The 20,005-nt window shown below is 50.1% G+C and overlaps 2 protein-coding genes across 2 annotated transcripts in view; one reads left to right on the forward strand and one right to left on the reverse strand.

The window, feature by feature from the left end:
• Positions 1-2,625, forward strand: part of JPH3 (junctophilin 3) — a gene marked incomplete at its 5' end in the record, with an annotated part of 86,631 nt that extends 84,006 nt beyond the window's left edge. The window contains one exon of the mRNA XM_079799319.1: positions 1,063-2,625. Coding sequence (XP_079655445.1) covers positions 1,063-1,143 — 81 coding nt within the window. The 3' untranslated portion in view covers positions 1,144-2,625. The remainder of the gene's footprint in view (positions 1-1,062) is intronic.
• A 1,757-nt stretch (positions 2,626-4,382) lies between these two features.
• KLHDC4 (kelch domain containing 4) overlaps positions 4,383-20,005 on the reverse strand; it is a 56,736-nt gene continuing 41,113 nt past the window's right edge. Inside the window, exons 8-12 of the mRNA XM_079759622.1 lie at positions 15,733-15,808; positions 13,657-13,865; positions 12,638-13,040; positions 11,809-11,919; positions 4,383-10,895 (exon numbers count right to left, since the gene is read on the reverse strand). Coding sequence (XP_079615748.1) covers positions 10,723-10,895; positions 11,809-11,919; positions 12,638-13,040; positions 13,657-13,865; positions 15,733-15,808 — 972 coding nt within the window. The 3' untranslated portion in view covers positions 4,383-10,722. The remainder of the gene's footprint in view (positions 10,896-11,808; positions 11,920-12,637; positions 13,041-13,656; positions 13,866-15,732; positions 15,809-20,005) is intronic.

Consider the following 20,005-nt stretch of genomic DNA (forward strand, 5'->3'; position numbering starts at 1 on the left):
CTTCCCCGCCCAAACCCCTCTCGAGTCCCCTGGAGGGCAGCCCCCGGGACCTAAGTGCCAGCTGCTACAAGTCCGCTTTCCTCATTCTGGCAGCTGGAAACGTGTGTGCACGTGCAGCCACATGTATGTGGTGTGTGTGTACCTGATGTGTGCCACCCATGTGCACTTGTGTGCGGATGTGGTTATTCTAGGACAGCTGGATGAGGGGCAGGGGTGGAGACGCAGGACGGGTTCCGTAGTTATCCCACTTACCCTGCTGGCCAATCGGTGCTTTAAAATGGAGCTCCCTTGGGAAGAGGTGCAGGCTTCCAGCTGGGCTCTGGTACTTCCTGTGCCAGACCAATGCCTGGTCCTGAGGGGCAGCTGGGGACCCCAGGACAGGGGAGTGGAGGGGAGCCCCAGCAGAGGCCTCAGGTGCTAGCTCTAACCCTGTCCAGGGGGCAGGCTCTGCGCCCAATCACTGAGGCTTCAAGATGACAAGCCCAGAGGAGAGCCTGGGTTCTGGGAGCCCAGGCAACAGCAGTCTCCGCCCTGAGGCGCTGGGCGCCCAGGAGAGGCTGGAGAGGACAAGCGCTCCTTCCTGCTGGCGAGGGAGGCAGGCTGCCCAGGGACAGCGGTTAGCACAGACCTGGAGCCGCTTCCGGGAAGGTGGTTTCTACTGAGGAAGATGTGTTCAGAGGCCTATTAGAAGTTCTCCCATTGGTGGTTTGGGGATCCCAGGCTGAATTTAGGGGCCACTCTGGGTGGGCTGCATCTGAAATCCAGTGGCAGTGTCTGAAGTCCCAGCTGTACAGAGCTGGGTGTGGGGGGTGTACTTAAGGAGAGACCTGGGGCACCAGAAGGGCGGGCAGCCGCCAGAGTGCTCGAGTTCCCAGGGCGGTGACTGCAGACCCAGAGGCCACTGGCAGCCTCTTCCTCAGGTCTGACTTCTGAAGGGCTTCATGCTCTGAAGAGTTGGATGTTTGGTTCCAACCTCCTATTCTGGTCTGCGGCTGGGGGGTGGGTATGGCCAGAGAGAGAACACTCCAGACCAGGCTCATCCCTTCTCTCCCTCTGTTCCAGGGCTCAGCTCCCATCCTGGTAGCCATGGTGATCTTGCTAAACATCGGAGTCGCCATTTTGTTTATTAACTTTTTCATCTGATGAAATTGTCACATTAGCAAAAATACCAGTTGGTGTAACAAAAGGGGGACGTTAAAAGCAAAACAACAAAAAGGAAAGGATCATAACTCGGACAGCCCACAGCTACTTCCGAGTTTCTTCACAGAACAATACGATTGGGTATTACTCACAGTTTGCCTTTTTTTCTGGGTAATGTTTTTTGGATTTTAGCCAAAATTCTTTGCTTGTATAACACTATGCTGTGTGGCATGGCAGAAGGAGGCCAGCACGCCGATCCTCCAGCTTGAAGTGGAAAGAAAAGGGATCCCAGCAAATCAGCGGCAAAAAAAATAAAATCGTCACCATCGTCATCACTCCCTCCTGGGGTGTGGGAAAGGAGGCAGCCCAGGAAGACCCCTCCGAGTGTCCAGCTGTGCCCGCGGGGGGAGCAGCGGTTGGGAGGTGTGACGCGGGGAGTCGGCTCACTCTGCTTCTCCTCCCTGTCCTGGAATAACGGGGACAAGTGTGGTGTGAGCGCGGGGAAGAGGGTGTCCCATCCTGGCTGGCAGCAGCCTGGGCTTTTTCTGTTTTAAATCTGTGCTGCAGAGGTCTGTCTTCTCTTCTCTTCTCTTCCCCAAAAAACAGATCCCTTGTCTTGGCACTGCCCCACGGCTTCCCCTGCAAGGCCAGGTCCCACACCGAGTCTTACAGCGAAGTCATTTCCCTGCCGTCCCTCTCTATTCCCCATCCTCCCACCAGCCCCAGGGGAGCCTTGCTGCGGACATCCAGAGCCTGCAGAGGCCGGGGCTGGTGTCGGGGGGCAGGGAGCAGTGCAGCCCCTGGGCCATCACGCTGGCCTTCAGCACAGCCTTCCTGTACTTCCTGTGCAGGACAGGTATCCAGGCTCCCACATCCATGACAGACTCCGCAGCCCTTTCATGACACCATCTTCCCCCACGTCACTGAGCCCACGAGTTTCATTTTGTCCTGTGCCTGCAACTTCCCCCACAGACATGCCTCTTCTTCCCAGATGCCTCATTCATTCTCCGGAGCTGCTCTAGTCCCAGGACAGAATGTGGTTGAAACCAAGTGGCTTAAAAATTCCTGAGAAATCGTTGCATATCCATCTCCCCCAATATGTAACACAACTTTCAGCCACACACAGATTCCTGGTGTTTCTGCCTTCTCCAGAATGCTTGAGTGCTCTATGGTCCTAGCTCGAGCCAGCCCGGCCAGCAGGTATGGACGTGTCTGTGGGGCCACGGACACGTCCATACCAGGTCCCCTGTGCTCACAACTGGGAAGGTCCTTAAAGTGAGTTCCCACAGTCGTCCTGGGTACAGCCCGCCTATGACTCTGCCTTGCTTTGCTTATGTTTAGCTGTTTCTCTGCTACCTTTCAAGCAGATTTCTTTACTACACTGCACTGGATTGCTATATTTTTAACCAGAAATAAACTAAAGATTAGAGCATGTTCCAGTTAAATTCAGTTTTATTTTTTTTCTGTTATACATTCAATCCCCGTTCCTTCTCACATTTTGGTTTATGTTGGGGTCTTTTTTGGGGAGTGGAGACATGGGAAAGGGAGGGAGGATCCGTGGGAAATACATTTCTGATAAAGTTGCTTTCTAAAGGGATATTACATCTTTTTGTACATCTTATTTTCCGTTCCTCTTTTTTAATATCAAGTGGTTGCTGCAGACCTGAAGTGAACCAAATAAAGATGCCTGCTCCTTGCAGCTCTAAGAACCATCATGCTGGGATATGTGGTTTATAATTCTGTTTGCAACTCTTTGTCAAGATTACAGATTTTTTTTGGACATTCCAATAACTGCATGACAAAAATGGTACCTACAAATGCAGGTTTATCTATTTACATGCAAACACCATGAGGCTGTTAGATGCATAAAGCAGCACAGACGCGCACATCATTCAACAGAAGCAGTAGTGGTTTCATGACTAGATGTCCCCATCACTAGTCCAGCTGCCAATCAAGCACTTGTGAAAACCAAATCAACACCTCCCTCCCCCGCCCCCCCGCACCTGCAGAGGGCAGAGCCATTTCCCTGCACGCCTGGCGAATTCCAAGTAGATTCCACCAAGACCAAAACACTGGGTCGGAGAGACCAGAAAGCTCTTTTTTAACTGTTCCAGTGTGGTCAAAGACCAGGCTGCCTCGCAGCATCCCTGCAGATAGGCCGAATGCTTTGCCTACCTGCCCAGAGCCTCAGGTTTGCCCGATGGGTGCACCAGTCACCTAACTCCAGGCCAAGTCAGCTGACCTGCTTCTCTCATGCACGATCCTCGTGGATGTGTGTGCTGAATTCAACAAGGACACGTGGGGCTGTGGGGAAAATAGACATGTGTCATGGCTGCCCCCACTGGTGCAAAGCACTGACAAGTTTTAATTATTTCCAGAACAACCTTGTGAGAGTCAGTTCTCCCGACATGCTCTGGATGTGAAAACCTGGGGCAGAGAAATTGAGATACCCGAGATGCTAGGCTGGGCCATGGGAGAAGGGGTCACCACCCTGTGCCCACCTCTCCTCACCCGCCCAAGGCTGGGAGCCGGCACTCACACCTTACCCTAAATTCACCAGGCAACATGTCTGTGCCGATGGCTCACCGGTTCCACTTACCACAAAGGAAGGAGCCTCGTGCGTGCACTGGATTACTTGTACTTTTAAGTCTGCTTCGTGTCTGTACAATGCCTGGATGATTTCAGGCCGAAAAACCCCTTCGTCCATCCTTTTGAATTCTAAGGTTTGTAATCATTGGCACACAGATTCCCAAAGACAGAGATGAGGTATGCAGTACATAAGCCACAATAACTGACAAAGACGATGCTGATATAGAAAAAAATCAGTGCAGCCACAAAAATGCAAAGCCCGCTGCCTAGATCATGCGAGAGGGGGAGAGTCATGAAAATGCAAGGACTCTCTGACTCGCTTTCCTAGGAAGTCCACATCTAACAACCAATACACTCCGGTCTTTGTTGAGACGCCATGGCGCGTGGTGTGAATAAACACTCGTGGTGGGATGACAGGCTCTTTCCAACACGCGCTAAACCCAAGATAAGAGTGAGTCTCACCAGTGCAGACTCCCCTCGGGGCCTGTCGGGCACCCAGGGCACACAGATGGAGCAGACCCATGTCCTGGCTAATATCTGACGCCCCAGTCTGGTCATCAAGATGCTCCCATTCCCTTTCAGTAAGTCATTCGGCCACCGCCCCTCCCCCTGCTCCCCTTCCCTCCCCCCCCCCCCCCCCAAACCAACGGGCGTTCCCAAGAGCTGGTGGAGGTGTTCAGATGCCACTAGACACTGAGGACTTGTTCAAGAGGAATATTTGGGGAGTGAATCAAATAGTGGTCCCATTTTTTGCGATTTTTGTTAGTTTGGGTTTCTGATTATTCTTTAAAGCATCTACAATCACCACCAGTATTCTCTCTCTGGGCAGGGTTTTCCTGTCAGGCAGTTCTCACCTGTACCCAAGCAGGGGGAGGGCCTAAGAGGCCCAGTGGGTGCTCCCCGGGATGCCCCCAGTGGCCTCCTCCAGGGGGACTTGCTTTTTTCATCTTCACATGCACAATAAGACTTTTCAACACGAAGGGTGGACGATGCAACCCTTCTACAGGAAGCTCAGCTTAACTTTTATAGGTCTTGTCTTCCAATTATTTTCTTGCCTTTGGTCTCAGAAAGTTGCCATAAAGGTGCCTACTAGGTTTTAAGACATCGATTTCCACAGCCGAATGTACTGCCTGACCCTCACAATCAGCTGACGGTACTGAGTATCGCTGACAAACACCTCAGTGTCATGATACCGGGAACACAGTCATCTGTAATCTTGCCTCGGATAAGCATTGGCTCCTAGTTAAGCATAAAAGTGAAGTAACAGGATCAAGAGAAAGAAGGAATGAGGGTGAAGCTCTGTCTGTAGATGTAAGGTGTCTGGCTAGTTTTGTTCTCTGGCCAGGGCTGGCCACGTCAGGCAAGACCATCAGTAAGCAAACACTAGAAAAATGACCTGTCCCAAGTGTCCCTAACTCAGCCTTAAAAGAAAAAGTGCAGTTGCCTTTGATTAAAAATAAAAAAGCTGTATTTTGACAGTGTATCCATGTGCCTGGACCATGTGAACTACAGACTCTATGGAATGTCTGAAAACTATGGAAGCACAAAGGTTCAGTCACTGAAACACGTGAGGGTCGGCGCTGGCTCAGGGAGGCACGGGAGGCGGCGCTGGCACGGAGTGCCAAGTGCAGAAGGGAAACAGCGAGGCGTGGTGCCAGAACAGGGGACCACCCCTGAGGGAGATGGAAGCAATGCTTTGGAAGATGGCTAAATGTTCTCCACAACTCACAGAACAAACGCTGTTTTTGGAGTTTGCTTCCACATGAAATCCCAACATGGAAGTGCCTGAGACAAATGCAAACGTGCTCCTAAACCTCAGAGAAGCAGGCAGCCACAGGGGCAGAGCAAGGTGTGGACGTGAGCTTGCCACAGGAAGTCGGGTGCAGTGAGCCCGGGTCCGGGGTTTGGGGGGATGGCGAGCTGGGCCGGGGGAGAGCGGCAGACCTCACACACCTACCTCACTTGGCTGCCCCACCACACCTCTGCCCGAGATACACACAGCTCACTGTGTGCCGACGCCACGGGGCCAGGCCCCAGGCTTCCCAGGCCTGCCGCCACATCCGTGCAAACCCTCTCCTGCTGCCCTTCCCATTATGTCTGTGCCAGACGCAGGGCTCCAGCTGTGCTGCCATTGCTTGGTGATGCGGTGACAGCAGCAACCCAAACCCATGAAGGCAGAAGGCCCCAAGGAATGGTGGAGACTGGTCTTGGCTGGATCCCTGGGCCCTTGGTAATTCATCCACATCTGCTAGGTCAGACAGGAGCCAGGGCTACTTCCTTAGAGGTCAGCACTTGACATACCCAATGCAGGCGTGATAAGTTCTAGTCCCTTAAGATTAGAGCACTCATATTGCAAGAGCACTTACACAGCCCAAGAATTTCTCTCTCTAAATGTTATCAGTTCCAACAGGGCAGACATACTATGCACCCACCGACCTTCCATGAACGACGCCTACACCACGCTATGTGAGCCTGGAAAGGCAGGTCAGGAGTCTGCCCCGTGTGGGCTTCCCAAACATCGGCACAGGCCAGGAAGACAGTGAGAGGCTCAGGAGGAAGGAATCAGCGCTGAGGGCCAGCACTGTGCATGCGCCCTCCAGGCTACTCGGGCACCCATGGCCCCGACACCAGGCTCTCCCACTGGGCCTCTGAGTGAGCCTGTCCTTTAGCGTGGTCACGGACACCATCAGAGCAGCAGGGCCTGCACTTTCACCTGTCTGCACTTGACCCTCACGCACACACAGTGGCTTATTCAGGAGCGAGCGTGTCCTGACCACTGATCTGCCAATGCCTCCGAACACTGGGCTAACCCTGACAACATTCTCCAGCTGGACCCTGCTTACCTGCACCATCACCATTTCTAGCCTGAATGAAAAACCCACACACTCGCACCGTTCAGGTGAGCAGTGCGTGAAGCTCATCCTCACACTAGACATGAAACCACTAATCCTGATGTGGTTGCCTTTTTGTGAATGAACTCTAACATAAATCTGTCTCAATCTGCATTTTCTTTTTTCCACCTTTTTCCCATGGTGCATGTGAACTGTTTGCTAATACTGTGCAATCATTTTGTGCATTGACAAAAAAGAATGTTGACTGTTCTGATTTTTCTTATTAATGAAGCAGCTAAAAACATTACCTCGGCCTTTTTCTTTTAGTTGGAAAAATAGCTTGGTTATTTACAAAATAAAAATAAAATAATTTTCTTTAATGAATGTTTAAATCAGACCATTACTATATATTTCACTATCTGAAAGCAAGGGACACTGTTGAGATTAAAGAAAAATTTTGCTCCTTTTAGTAATAAATATTGTCATTTGAAATTTGGAAAACTTGCAGCCTTGTATAAGTAGTGTCTTTAATGCAAGCTCCTTCTAGTGACAAAATTATAAGCTGGATAATTACAACTTACAGAACTGAGTCTCCGTTAACCAATAGGGTCCCTCTGTCACATTTGGATCTTATTATTTTGAGTAGGAAGCTCTGTGAATATGAATCTGAAACGTGCCCCCACCTTCTCTCACCAGCTTTTCCTATGTGATTAGGCTAACTCTATTCACTGTCTCAGGTTCCTCACCATAAACTGAGTGCCTGAGGCCTCCTACCCATTCAGGCCTCACTCCCCCTCTGCCAGCTAACAGCCCAAGGATCTCACAGTATTCTTTTTTCCAAACCTATTTTAATTTTCTTAAACTTCAACATCTGTGTTTCTCATGGGGCGGTTGTACTAAGTGTCTTTCTTTCCCACGAGAGTTTCTCTGCCTCAGAATCCTCCTGACACACTGCGGTCTCCAGGCCCTGCTCCACGGGTGAGGTCCCTTCCCCACACCGAGTCCCAGGCCACACACAGCTCAACATGCCCGTCCTCAGCCTGACGCGATAGCTTCCAGGGTGGCTTCTCACCCTGGTCCCAGCACCTGTGGCCACCAACTGTTTTGGGCAGTGCCTTGGCTTCCGGCTGGACACCATGGTCAGACCCCAAGGTCAGACCCTGTGGGCAGCCCGGACTCGAAAGGCACTGCCGGAGCTCTCTTGCAAAACAGGATGACTATGGTCTGTACTCGATGAGACTGATCTCTGGTGATCAACCACCTACACACAGCTTGCTTCCCAATTTAACAGAAGTTATTAGAAAGCCTCTTCCATACACATGGAACTCGGCAATAGACAGCAGGTGGATTTCAGACTCACTGGAGCTAGAGCTGATCACTTTTCCTTTATGCCAGGGAACAAGTGTCCCCTCCCTGCCATCTTCTGATATAATCAACACTGAGTCACCTTCTCATTGCAACACACCTGGAGGGCTCCTAACCAAGCTAGCTCATCTCACACGGGCAGCCTCTTGAAGAGTCTAACTTTCACCAGCAGCCCACCCAGTGTCTGGTCCCTCAATGTACTTGTATTGTCATCTAGCCACTGGCTTTCTGCTTGTACCAACTTGGTATTCAAAAAATCCTATGTCCAACTGCAATCAACATCACTGTCAACAGCTTTTAAAAACCAACACTTCAACCCCTGCAAATTCCTCTTACTTCAGCCTGACCCAGACAGGGTTCAGGTGCTCCTGGGAAGTGGGGAGAACAGAGAACTCATCACACTTGAAACCCCACGGAGACCTTCCAGGAGCTCCAGCACGGTGTCCACAGGGCTGATGTGGCAGGGTGATGGGCACCAGTAAGAGAAAGAGAGGGAACCCACCAAGGGGGTGGGTATTAAGGGGGGCTTACCAACAACCATCAGCCAACCGAGGGCCTTGCTGACCTGGACATGGCCACCTTGCGCTGTTCAGGCTCCACCAAGGCAGGGGCTGCATGCTGGCCACTCATGGCCAATGTGGCCGTTGGAGTGTCGAGAGCAGTTAGACCAGTGGTCGGCAAACTCATTAGTCAACAGAGCCAAATATCAACAGTACAACGATTGAAATTTCTTTGGAGAGCCTAATTTTTTAAACTTAAACTTCTTCTAACACCACTTCTTCAAAATAGACTCGCCCAGGCCGTGGTATTTTGTGGAAGAGCCACACTCAAAGGGCCAAAGAGCCACATGTGGCTTTCGAGCCGCAGTTTGCCAACCACCGAGTTAGGCAACCTAGTCACTGACAAACAGGACAGCAGGCGTGGCCGCTGCGCCTGGGGCACCTGTGTCGATTCCCACCTCCCCGCTGCTGCAGACTGAAGGCACCGTTCCTGGCGTTTTAATCACAGCAATTAAACAGCAGAGACAGCAACTCTCCTGGAAGCTTGTTTCTTTAATCCTCCTGGGTTCTGATCAACCTCCTTACTCAAACTGCATCTTTAGCAGCAGCCCCACGGACATGACAGCAAAATGGGTACTGGTTTGTACAGAAGCTTCTCTGGAGGGTACTTCTCTTTCAACCTGGTTGATTAAAAATTACCTTCTTCTTTCCAGTCTTTTAGCTACAGGCTCTTCTAAGAAAAGTGGCCTCTGATAATAGACAACTGTGTTGAAGCCAATAAGACCTTCCAATTATTTCCTGCCTTAGCAGCTGCACGATCCAGCCTGGTGTGCTCCTGTCACAGGGTCAGACAGCAAGGCCGAGGGACCTGTGTGCAGTTCCTGGGGGCCAGCTGCGGCGCTCACCTGGCTTTCAGCCGTCCTAGGAGCTTCCAGCTGGACTCTGCACAGAATGTCAATTAAGGACTCAGACTGCCCCAGGACCCAAGGGAAGTGCCACAAATGAAAGGGAAACGCCAGAATCCCTGACCCTTCTCCCCATGCCAAGCAACCAGGCGCCATGCTGGCCAACACCCACTTGGCCTCTCCCCGATGACCAGGGCTCCTTTGAGCAATGCACGGCACACACCCAGAGGGAGGCTCCAGCGGGCAGATGTGGCGGGCAGGCTACTGCAAGAGGAGAGCGTCTCACTTCTAATCAGCCTGCAAAAGCCCATTTCCCCTCTGGGTCCTATTACAGCACAAGCTCACACCAGTGGGAGCTGGTTGGACCCAAGTGTCATGGGAAGGTAAAGGCAAGGTGGAAGGAGGGGCTGCTGCTGGATTACATTGGCCCCAGTTCTTCCAAGCCCTAGTCCACGCCCTGCTCTGCTGGAGGTAGGTATTCCCTTGTTACAAACAAACAAACAAACAAACACAGGTAATGTATGGGATGAATGGGATGCTGGCCCCTTAACTAAAAACTAAGATCCTACATTCTCATTGTTGAAGATATTTAAGATGAAAAAATGCACCAAGCAGTAATTCAAAGCCCAACTTTTGACCCCAATTTTACAAATGAAAAGCAGTCTCCTGCCACTCACCTTAGAGCAGCCACCAGCCAGCATGCTCCCACACCAGGACTTCTGCTGTGAGGAATCCCTGCCCCCAGGCCAGGCACTACACAGCAACTGCATGGGAAAGGACAGTGGGGTAACTGCCCCCCAGCTTTCTTTCCTCTCCGTCACTTTGCAAATGACCACCTTGAGCCCTAGGGGTGAAGGACAGAGGATGGCTCCACCACCTCCTCCCCAACAAGGCTAAGGGATTGGTCCCTGAGGCTTCAGGTGCACTTGATCACTAGAGAGCCCCAAGAAAAGCCAGTGGCAGAGAAGGAGAACTGCCCAGCCAACAGCTATTTTATTTTATAAATAAGAAGAAAACTCATATAACAGGCAGTCTGAGGGCTACTCCTGACAATTTTTAAGTCAAAAAGCCAATCTCCAGGTGGATGATATGCAGTCAATCAGAACGTTCCTCCCCTAGCTCTGCAGAAGGGAAAACCCCCACAGAGCGCAAATGTTCTGGTCTGTATCGGAGCGTGCTTCCCGGGGCCACTCCATATTCAAGTGCCGCCCACGGTGTGGGTGGCCCACTCTCAGCCTGGCCCTGCCCTGGCAGGCCCCTCCAGGACCTTGGTGCATGCAGGGCCGCACAGAAGACAACCTTTGCAGCAGCCTTGTTCCAAGTCCGGTTTATTTTAAATCACACCAGTGACGGGGAGGGAAGACAACCTCACTTCTGGCCGAGGCTGGCGGCTCATGCTGAGTCATCAAAGAAAGCTTTTGCCATGGCATGGGCTACCTTCAGCACTCTCTTCTCCTTTGCTTCTGACCCAGCATCATCTCGGGCAAGCCTCACCCAATACTGCTCAGTCCTAGGCAGGTAGTCTGCGAACTGCTCACCAGGCGTCACCAAGGGGTGCTGTGGCTCTTTCATGGGAAGGAGGGAAAGAAAGAAACATGTTCAGCAGAGGAAGAGGCCTGGGTCAGGCAGTGTAGGCCACCTGCTCGCGGCCTGATGAGTGACTGTGGGAGCACCTGGATTTACAGAAATGACACCGTGAAGCCATTCTGCACTTTATCACTTTATCACGATGACACTGCTCAAATAGCAAGCTGCTCAATAATGACTCCAGATACAAATATTTTCTAAAAAACTTAGTGTGGATGAAAAGGGGCCACATGTTAACCTGACAAGCTCAGGGATGGCCTGCATGGTGGCCTTGCAAACTCAGAGACCTAAAGTAACCACTAAGGATGGTCTGAAATTAAAACTTTTTAACTAAAAGCCATTTATGGGAGGTAGTCAGGTCCTAGGCTAGAATCGTCCTCGACAAAAGTTCATCTTTATCTTAACTGAGACTGTGTATGGCCTCTGCATCTAAGATAACATACCTTTGGAATGTCAGGGTAACTTCCCTTTTCCAAACCCCTCAGGGCACAACCAATGCACCAAAGCAGAGACTACAAATATTTTTTTGTGTTAACTGTTGACAATTAAATATCCTGTACCCACTTTAACTAAAAGATGTATCATTTTACTTTTTATTCAATCCCAGAGGTTTCCCTGCTTTGCTTTCTCCCACCCTCCCTAATCTAGCACCAATGAATTTCATGTAACCACTTATACCTTCTCTTTTGATTGTAATGTATAAAATAAGGTGCAAAACTGCCATTCTCTGGAGCATTATCTCAACAGGTTGAGATTTTGCTTCCTGGAAATTGTTAACAGTTTGGCTCAAATAAACTCGCAAAAATTCTATACAGGTTTGAATGTTTCTTACACTGACATCAGGCTCAGCTCTGAAGCATATCTACAAAGCAGTCAAATGTTAATACTCACCCTGGTCCTCTTCACTGCTGTCCTCGTCCTCCTCGTCCTCCTCTCCGCCCTCAGCGCCCTCACCAGCATCGCTGTCCTCCGAGTCAGACTCCTCCAGCCACTCCTGAGTTGCTTCAGAGTAAAATGAACACCCACAGAGGGTCAGTGCACCCAGAATGAGGGGAACCGAGACTGGGAACTGCTGAGGACCCCATCTTCTCACTAAGGAAACCCGACCTGAATGGAAGGACCCTGACCCCAATATATCAAAATGCGCTGTTTTCCCTGGATCTTAGCAGAGATGGTAAGAATAAGACTAGCAAAACCAGAAGACAGGAAAAAATCTTACACCACTGTTTTATACCTTTCCCTAAGTGTGTGGATTTTAACTTCTAGTCTCAGACCTTAAAGAAACTAGTGACTTAAGAAATGAGCATGTACCACTAGCAAGAGCCTGTGGTACAATGTGAAAGTGAGGAATGAAGGATCAGAGAGTAAACGAGGCCCCAAGGTTCAGGTCACAGACTGGAAGGGGTTGCCTGGTAGGCTCGTGTGCACACAGCAGGCTGCCCACAATGGGAAGCCGCCACAGGCAAAATCTGCTTTGCATCTATGGAAAGCCTGGACAGTCCTGAGGCTCACATGAATGGTGTCAAGGGCGAGCCGGGGTCCCTGTGATGTAGCCTCGCTCCCCCAGTGACCAGGGTCTGCCCTCACATGCACAGCCAGAAAGGACCCGGCCCATCGGCACAGGGTAGATCTGGGTGGCACTTGGGGGCAGACTTGATGAAGATGCTTTCAGAGTGCTCTCACCCCAACCAAAGGAGGTGCTTACCCCACCACAGCTCACCTGGATCCGCCTCCACCAAGACTATCCACTGGTCCATTTTATGCAGGTCAAGGCAGTAGAAGTCGCTAAGGGTGACCTGGCGGTCACCAGCCTCAAACATGCCGCCATAGAGGTAGAGTCGGCCATGCTTCACGGCCAGCATGGCATTGGAGCGGGGGCGGGGCTCCACCAAGGGGCCACCTGCTTCCTCTGGGCTATCGTCCTCATCAGACTGTGGCTGTTTTGATGGGCCTGGGGCTGTGAGCATCTGCTTAATGGTGACCACTGTTCCGTCCTCTGTGACCACCTCTCTGACCACCTCCAGGGGCGCCTGGGCACTGGCCTCCCCACACTCCTGCTCGTTGGCTCCCTCAGGCTCTGCTTTTGTGCCCCGCCTCCGCTTCCTCTTCTCTGACTTTGGCCCCTGTTGACAAAAAGTAGGGCAGCCCACTTCAGCGGCAGACAGAGCTGTGAGCTCCAGAGTGCATGGGGAGCACCACCCACCCCGGGTGCTGGGCAAACAGCATTGGGCTGCACCCCTAATCCACCTGCTGGGGTTGCCCCTTGAAGACCACACCCAGTGTCACTCCTCAGAGAGTGTGGAAGGTGGCGAGTCCAGAAGCAGGCCCTCATGCTCACCCCACTCTCAGCAGGGGCACTGAGGCCCTTCGACCTGGGCTGAGTCACAAAGTGCCGCCTCCCTCCCTCAAGCCCTATTTCTGAGGCCGCTGACCTGACTTTGTCAGCTTGAGGCCCAAAGCCGCTGGGGATCCCACTAAGGGGAAGGAGCCCACCACTGGGACTGGTGCCACAGCAGGGACAGAGGTGATGGGTTCCCTGCTTACAGTGACAGCTCACAGAGCCGTAGAGGGACCCAGAGGCCTGGGTGTCTCAACACCTGGCCTGGCAGGCAGAACTGGCTAACAAGACCGCACAGCCTCTACCCAGGATCACCTGCAGAGGCAAGAGCCAGGTGCCGTGTTAAGCTGCCTGTCTGGTGCACGACACACCATGGCAACCACTTTGGAGCCCAACTCTACCTTCAGCTGTCCCGCAAACCAGCGGTTCTTGGTGGCATCGTAGAAGTAGAGGTCATTGAGGAAGTCACCCTCCAGGCTCTCCTCCTCTTCTTCATCACAGACACCCCCGAAGAGCAGCGTCTGACTGTTTGGGGCCATGGCCACAGAAAAGCCAGACCTGGGAGTGGGCTTGGTGCCTGAAGGGTTAATCCGAGTCCACACCCATCTGCCTGTCACAGGAGAGCAGTAGCTGAGGTAAGATGTAGGGATGGAGGGGTAGCAAGAACCAGCCAATGGCACAAATGTCCCTGCTCCCCCAGTGACTAGGATAGATGAAAAAATGCAGAACCGGGTAAAAGTCCATCAAGTTCACTCATTTGCTCCCTCTGCAGAAAAACAAAACACCATTTTCAACATCTCACTATTCCAAGTTTAATTCTTTTCCTTAAGGTTCAGTTTGCACTGGGGTGCCTTTTTCACAAATTTTCCAAACACTGCGCCCTAGAATCTCCAGCTGTGGATGGAGGCAGGGAGACAGAGGCATGGAGGCTGGCATGCCCAGTGCTGGGAGAGGCCCACGCTGCACCCTGGCCTCCAGGAGGACCCTCACTCCACCCTCCCTTTGTCCTCTGTGGGCTGCAGGGTCATGGCTGCATGCCCACAGGCAACACCACTTTATGCTCTTCCCTCTGGCTTGTGTTTCATTTCTATGATCAGCCTCAAAATGTAACCTAGCGTGAAATGCGGGGGAAAGCTTTCCATCACGTCTAGAAAGAGGAACCAAGATTTTCATTCCAACAAACATTAAAAAGAAACTTAACAGCCCAGTGGTGTTGCTCAGTGGTTGTGCATCAACCTATGCACATGCCCAGGTTGCAGGCTTGATCCCCAGTAGGAGGTATGCAGGAGGCAGCCAATTGATGATTCGCATAATTGGTTTTTCTACCTCCCTCTCGGAAATCAATAAACAAATATATATTTAAAAAAGAAGAAACTTAACAGAAGCAGCAAATGGGAAACATTCTACTGTGTCCTGCCTACATGTCCTCCATCGGGGTACACAGCCGAGGGGTGACTCCAGGCTGCACCCACTAGTGGGCCATGAGATCGACTCATTACCACCAGCATATTAATGCTTTGAGGAAATAGAAAAGGATACACGTCAGAGGGCCCTGCACATAGCCAGGTAAGACATACTAGTATGACACATGCACACAAGTGTGCTCCAGCTCATAACGCACATGTCTTCTCACTGGGGGGGTAAGGGCCTGATGGCCAGGATGCAGGGGCAACACAAGGCTTGGGGGTCTCACTGCCTAGAACACAGTTCAGCTTCCAAGTTCAAGTCCACTTGATGTGTAAACTGGGTAAGTTACTTCATGACTCTAAACCTAGCTCCCACTTGGAAACGCAGATGTCCTCACCAGTCGTGCAATGTGTGTGGTTGGCACCTGAAGCACCTGGTAGGAACATTTCTGAAGCCTTGGCTTAAAGAATTTTAGTACAGGAAAGAGATGAAGGTATTCTGCACAACAATCCCTCATTTTACAGAAGACAGATCTCCCGGGGAGATGAAATAACTCACTAGAGGTCATAAAGCAGACCCTGATTATGCTGGATCCCTTCAGTCTAGTCCAGTCCTCTCATCACAAGACCTGCGTCACACAAATGAACCACAACCTTGCTTTTTGTAAAGGAACTTTAAAAAGTGAACGTTGGGGATGTCAACCCCACCTTAAGCGGTCCAGAGGTCTATATCCTAACATCAGTCCCTTGCTCTTGAGCAAGGACAAGAGAAATGACTAGAAAGCTGTAGCTCTCTGCAAAGGGGAGTTCATGGCTTGACAGTGTGTTCAAGCCAGTCCATCCTGAACTCCCCAGAGGGTGAACACTCCTCAGCTGCCTCTCCTGTGCAGGCAGGCGGACACTTAGGGTTATTTATGGAGGGTCTGGCCTGGCCTGCTCAGGAATGAGGATGGCCTGTCCACTGTCCATCAACCCTACAACCAGAAGGGCAGCTGGGCTTCCATTTCTCTGCCCTGCCTTTTGCAGCGACATGCAAACCACCCACGGCCCGTCCTCTCACAGCACGCGAACCTTCTCTTCCTTCCTCAGACTTCAGCAGGAACATATCTGAATGCTGGGTGCCTTTGTCCACATCTTTCTTGACTCTCTGCAAAAGGAAAAGGGGAGTCGTGTGAGAACTAACAGGGCACCATCTACATCTAAGAATAGATTTCAAATTTTAAAAATCTGCCTTCTAATAACCACAATCATGCTAGAAGCACTCTATGCTTCCTTACTAGAGCTTCCTGTGGCTTCCGCAGCAATCCTGCTTTAAGTGGACGGAGCTCTATGGAGACCACCGTGGGACTGTAATGCTATCACAATACAGCTATCCTTCCATTTTCAGTCCCTGCGTATCTTCAGTTCCCATCATCCTTCAAACCACGTGAGTCAGGCTTCACTGCGAGGATCAAACTGATGCTCCAGCAGAAGCCAAGCCACCACCCAGGTAAGACTTTTCTGAGCTTCTAAAACAACAAGCCCAGGTGTCTGAACCCGGAGTCTAGCGTCAAATCGCTATCATTACCCAGCCAGACCAGACACCTCACTCTCCATAGCAACATCCTCCAGGCCTCATGCCGCAGCTGTTATCTAAACACTAAAGGTGTCTCAAAAGCTACTTGGCAAATATTATCCTGGGTGGAAGGATTTCAGTAAATCTTAACTAATTTTTATTTGTACTTTAAATTCCCTATTTTTAATAAAATTTTAATTTCAGAATACCTTTATATTTGCAGAAAAAAATCAGGAGATATTATTGAGGATTCCCACATACTCCACACCCAATTTCCCCTACAGTTACCATTTTACATTAGTGTGGCACACTTGTCACAATTAATGACCCAATATTGACAAATTACTATTACCTGAAGTAATTCTTTGTCCGGATTCCCTTAGTGTCTCCCTAACGTCCTTTTCTGTTCTAGGACACTTGTTTTAGTGTCATGAATCCTTAGGCTCCTCTGGGACATGACCGTTTTTTAGACTTGCTTTGTTTGTGATGACCTTGGCAGTTTTGCAAAATGTCCCTCTATTAGGATTTATCTGGTGTTTTTCTCACAATCAGACAGGGTTGTGGGGTATTGGGTGGTGGATCCCAAAGGTATAGCACCCTTCCCATCACATCATATCACGGGTGCATGCTGTCACCATGACTTACCACTGCCGATGTAGACCTTGACCACCTGGCTAAGGTGTATTTGTCAGGTTTCTCCACTGTCAAGAGACCCACCCCACCCCACCCCACCCCACGCCAGCGTTCCACACTGTCTTCTTCAGAAGGACACACTGAAGCCCCCACTGACCGAGAGGGAAGTCATGCTCCGCCTCCTGGAGGGGCACTGTTTCCCAGTCTCTGTGGAACTCTGCATAGGAGTTTTGTCTCTTCCCCAGTTTATCTATTCAATCACTTGTTTATAAGTTAAGGACTCATGGTTATCTATATTACACGGTGGGTCATAATCCAATACCGTTTCATTTTGTTGCTCAAATGGTCTCAGCTCTGGCCACTGGGAGCTCTTTCAGTTGGCTCCTGTGTCCCTCTGACACACTCCATCAATGTGGTTTCTTACAAATAGTCCCTTGATACTACAAGATGCTCCAGACTCATCTTGAGTATTTCTTGCCCCAGTTCTAGAGCGAGCCATTTCTCCAAGGAGCACTGGCTCTGGTTCATGGAGGTGGTGGTAGGAACCAAGACCTGAGCACTGGCGCTCACTGCTGCTGGGTGCTGTTGCTCATCAGCCACTCAGCTGACAGAGCCAGGAAATGTTAAAAGAATGAATAATTCTTTTTCTTTTAACTAATGCATATGTATTGTATTTGCTATAAGGGGGAGGAGCTATTCTCCTTTTGGAAAACAAAACAAATAATCCAATGTCCATGGATAGAACAGGTGACCTGAACATCCTCAAACCAAGGAGGTTCAACATGGATCACACATGGGGAACAGCTGGAATCGCAGGAAATCAAAACTGGTGCAAGCCTCTTGTTTTCCTTCTGGAAATATCTGCACGTTCAAGTGGTACAACTTCTGCATGTTACCCAGTTTTTCTAGCAGATTAACACAGAGGAAATGATGACCACCACTTCCATGCTTACCCTTTCAGACCAAAAGACCCAGCATTTTTAGGAACTAAATTCACACCCAGCGTCCTCTCCCGCTGGGGGGACAGTGAAGGAATTCAGTGACATCTGTATTTGTCATAGAAACTCAGATAACAGCTGTGCTTCAGCCAAACTCTCTCTTGGCCTCCTTGTCGTCACTGCACCTGCCGACATTAACTGCACTGTTTTGCTGACAGCAATGATTTCTTCTCAGAATTAACAGTCTAAGGAGGTGGGGGGACACCTTTTATGCCATAACATTTAAATCCATCCCCTCGAAGCTTAATAGCCAGAACCCTTCCTAAGAAGGGCTACTAGCTCACCCAAGTCCACAGCTTCCACAGTGACAAGCCAGGCTGTGGCCAGGGGACAAGGATGCCACACCCTTCCGACTGGAACTGACTAGTTAAGGGGTCTGCATACCCCAGCAGGTTTCTAACTCCTCCTTTATAGCAGTTTCTTTTCCTGAAGTGTTGTGGCTTCCTCCAAAACCCAACCTCCTTGTCCTCAAAGGAAACAAAAAGCTGCCTTGTATTATTCTATTATTGTGGATCACCTGTGCCACAGCTTCTTTCTATCAATGCAAACCACACTGGTTTTTAACCCTTTGCACTCGCTTGCTTTTTTCTCAATTCCTTTATTCTAATGCTAACCGTGTCGAGTCACACTCGACATCCGAGTGCAAAAGGTTAATCTGCCCAGTTAGTCTCTTCACTGGATTAAACTTGACTAGGAGAGGAAACAGAATCTGCAAGGATATTTGGAGATGTCACACTCCCATCCAGGGAGTCAGAACTCTGAGGGCCCAGCCTCTTCAGAAGGAGGATCGCCTCCTCCTTTAAGCAGTTCAGGAGACTTGACGTTAATGCCACACAAGGAGTAACCCAGACATTCACTCTACAGAGCAGAACTTACTCCTCTACTCATACATTTCTGTCTAATACAGTATTAATGGAACCCAAAGACATCTGAGAGATGTGTATCAGGTGTTACAACATTAAGTTGAAAAAAACCTCCTGTTTCTGAAATTATTCAGTCTGTCTGAGACCCGGACACCAGCACTGGGCACCCATACCATCCTCCCACCCCAGTCCCAGGCCTGTCCTTGCAGCCCGCACACAAGCTCTACACTCCAGTTCTCAAACAGTCCAAAACTCAGAGACGGACTCATTTTTATTGTCATGAGAGCAGGCCCACAGGCCACCCACACCCCCGCATTCAGTGCAGTCTGGTCCCTGGAAAAGGTAGCAACAGCTTTGAGGTAAGCAAAGGCCTTGCACTCCAGAGACCTGAAGTCGGAACTGGGCAACTCCACTCTGAAGAGCCCTTACTTCTCCTATCCACTCCTTGGGGCATTCCCACCTTTATCCCCGAAGGGCAGGGGAGCTTCCACAAAAGTAGCTGCAACCTGGTCAAGATTCAAACAAAATGAAAAACCCTGAAAGGGAGAAGTGAGCTTCAAGTTACCTGTTTTTCCAGGGTCAAATAAAACAGCCACACAACACACCCAAACCAGGGGCTGTGCGAACAGAAAACTCCTGTCCTGAGAGCTGAGAAACAGCAACACAGCTGACAACAGGAGGAGGCCCGCCCCCACTCCGCATGCGTGTGAGGCATCCTCCCAGACACGGGAGGATGAACTGCAGTCCCCTCTACCCACTGTTTCACTTTCCCCAGTCTCAGTTACCGTGGTCAACCACGGTCCCAAAATATTAAACGGAAAACTCCCCAAATAAACAATTCTTAAGTTTTAAATTGCAAGTCATTATGAAATAGCATGATGAAACCTCACACTGTCTCACCCGGGACGTGAATTGTTCCTTTGTCCGCCATCTCCCCACTGTATATACTCCCTGCCCATTCCTTAGTCACTAATCAAATCGGTTATCTAACAGACTGTCATGGTATCACAGTGCTTGTGTTCAAGTAACCCTTATTTTACTTAATAATGTCCCAAAGCACAAAGAGCACTGATGCTGGTGACTGAGATATGCAAGTAGAAGCTGCATTTTCATGAAGTAAAAAGGTGAAAGTTCCCGATTTAATTAAAAAAACCTTGTATGCTGAGGTTGTCAAGATCTACATTAAGTCTTCTAACCATGAAATAGTGAATAAGGAAAAAGAAAGTCATGCTACTTTTGCTACTGTACCTCAAATTGCAAAAGTTAAGGCCACAGTAGCATGTAAGTTAGTTAAG

Source organism: Cnephaeus nilssonii (assembly GCF_951640355.1).
Source record: "Cnephaeus nilssonii genome assembly, chromosome: 20".
NCBI lineage: Eukaryota > Metazoa > Chordata > Mammalia > Chiroptera > Vespertilionidae > Cnephaeus > Cnephaeus nilssonii.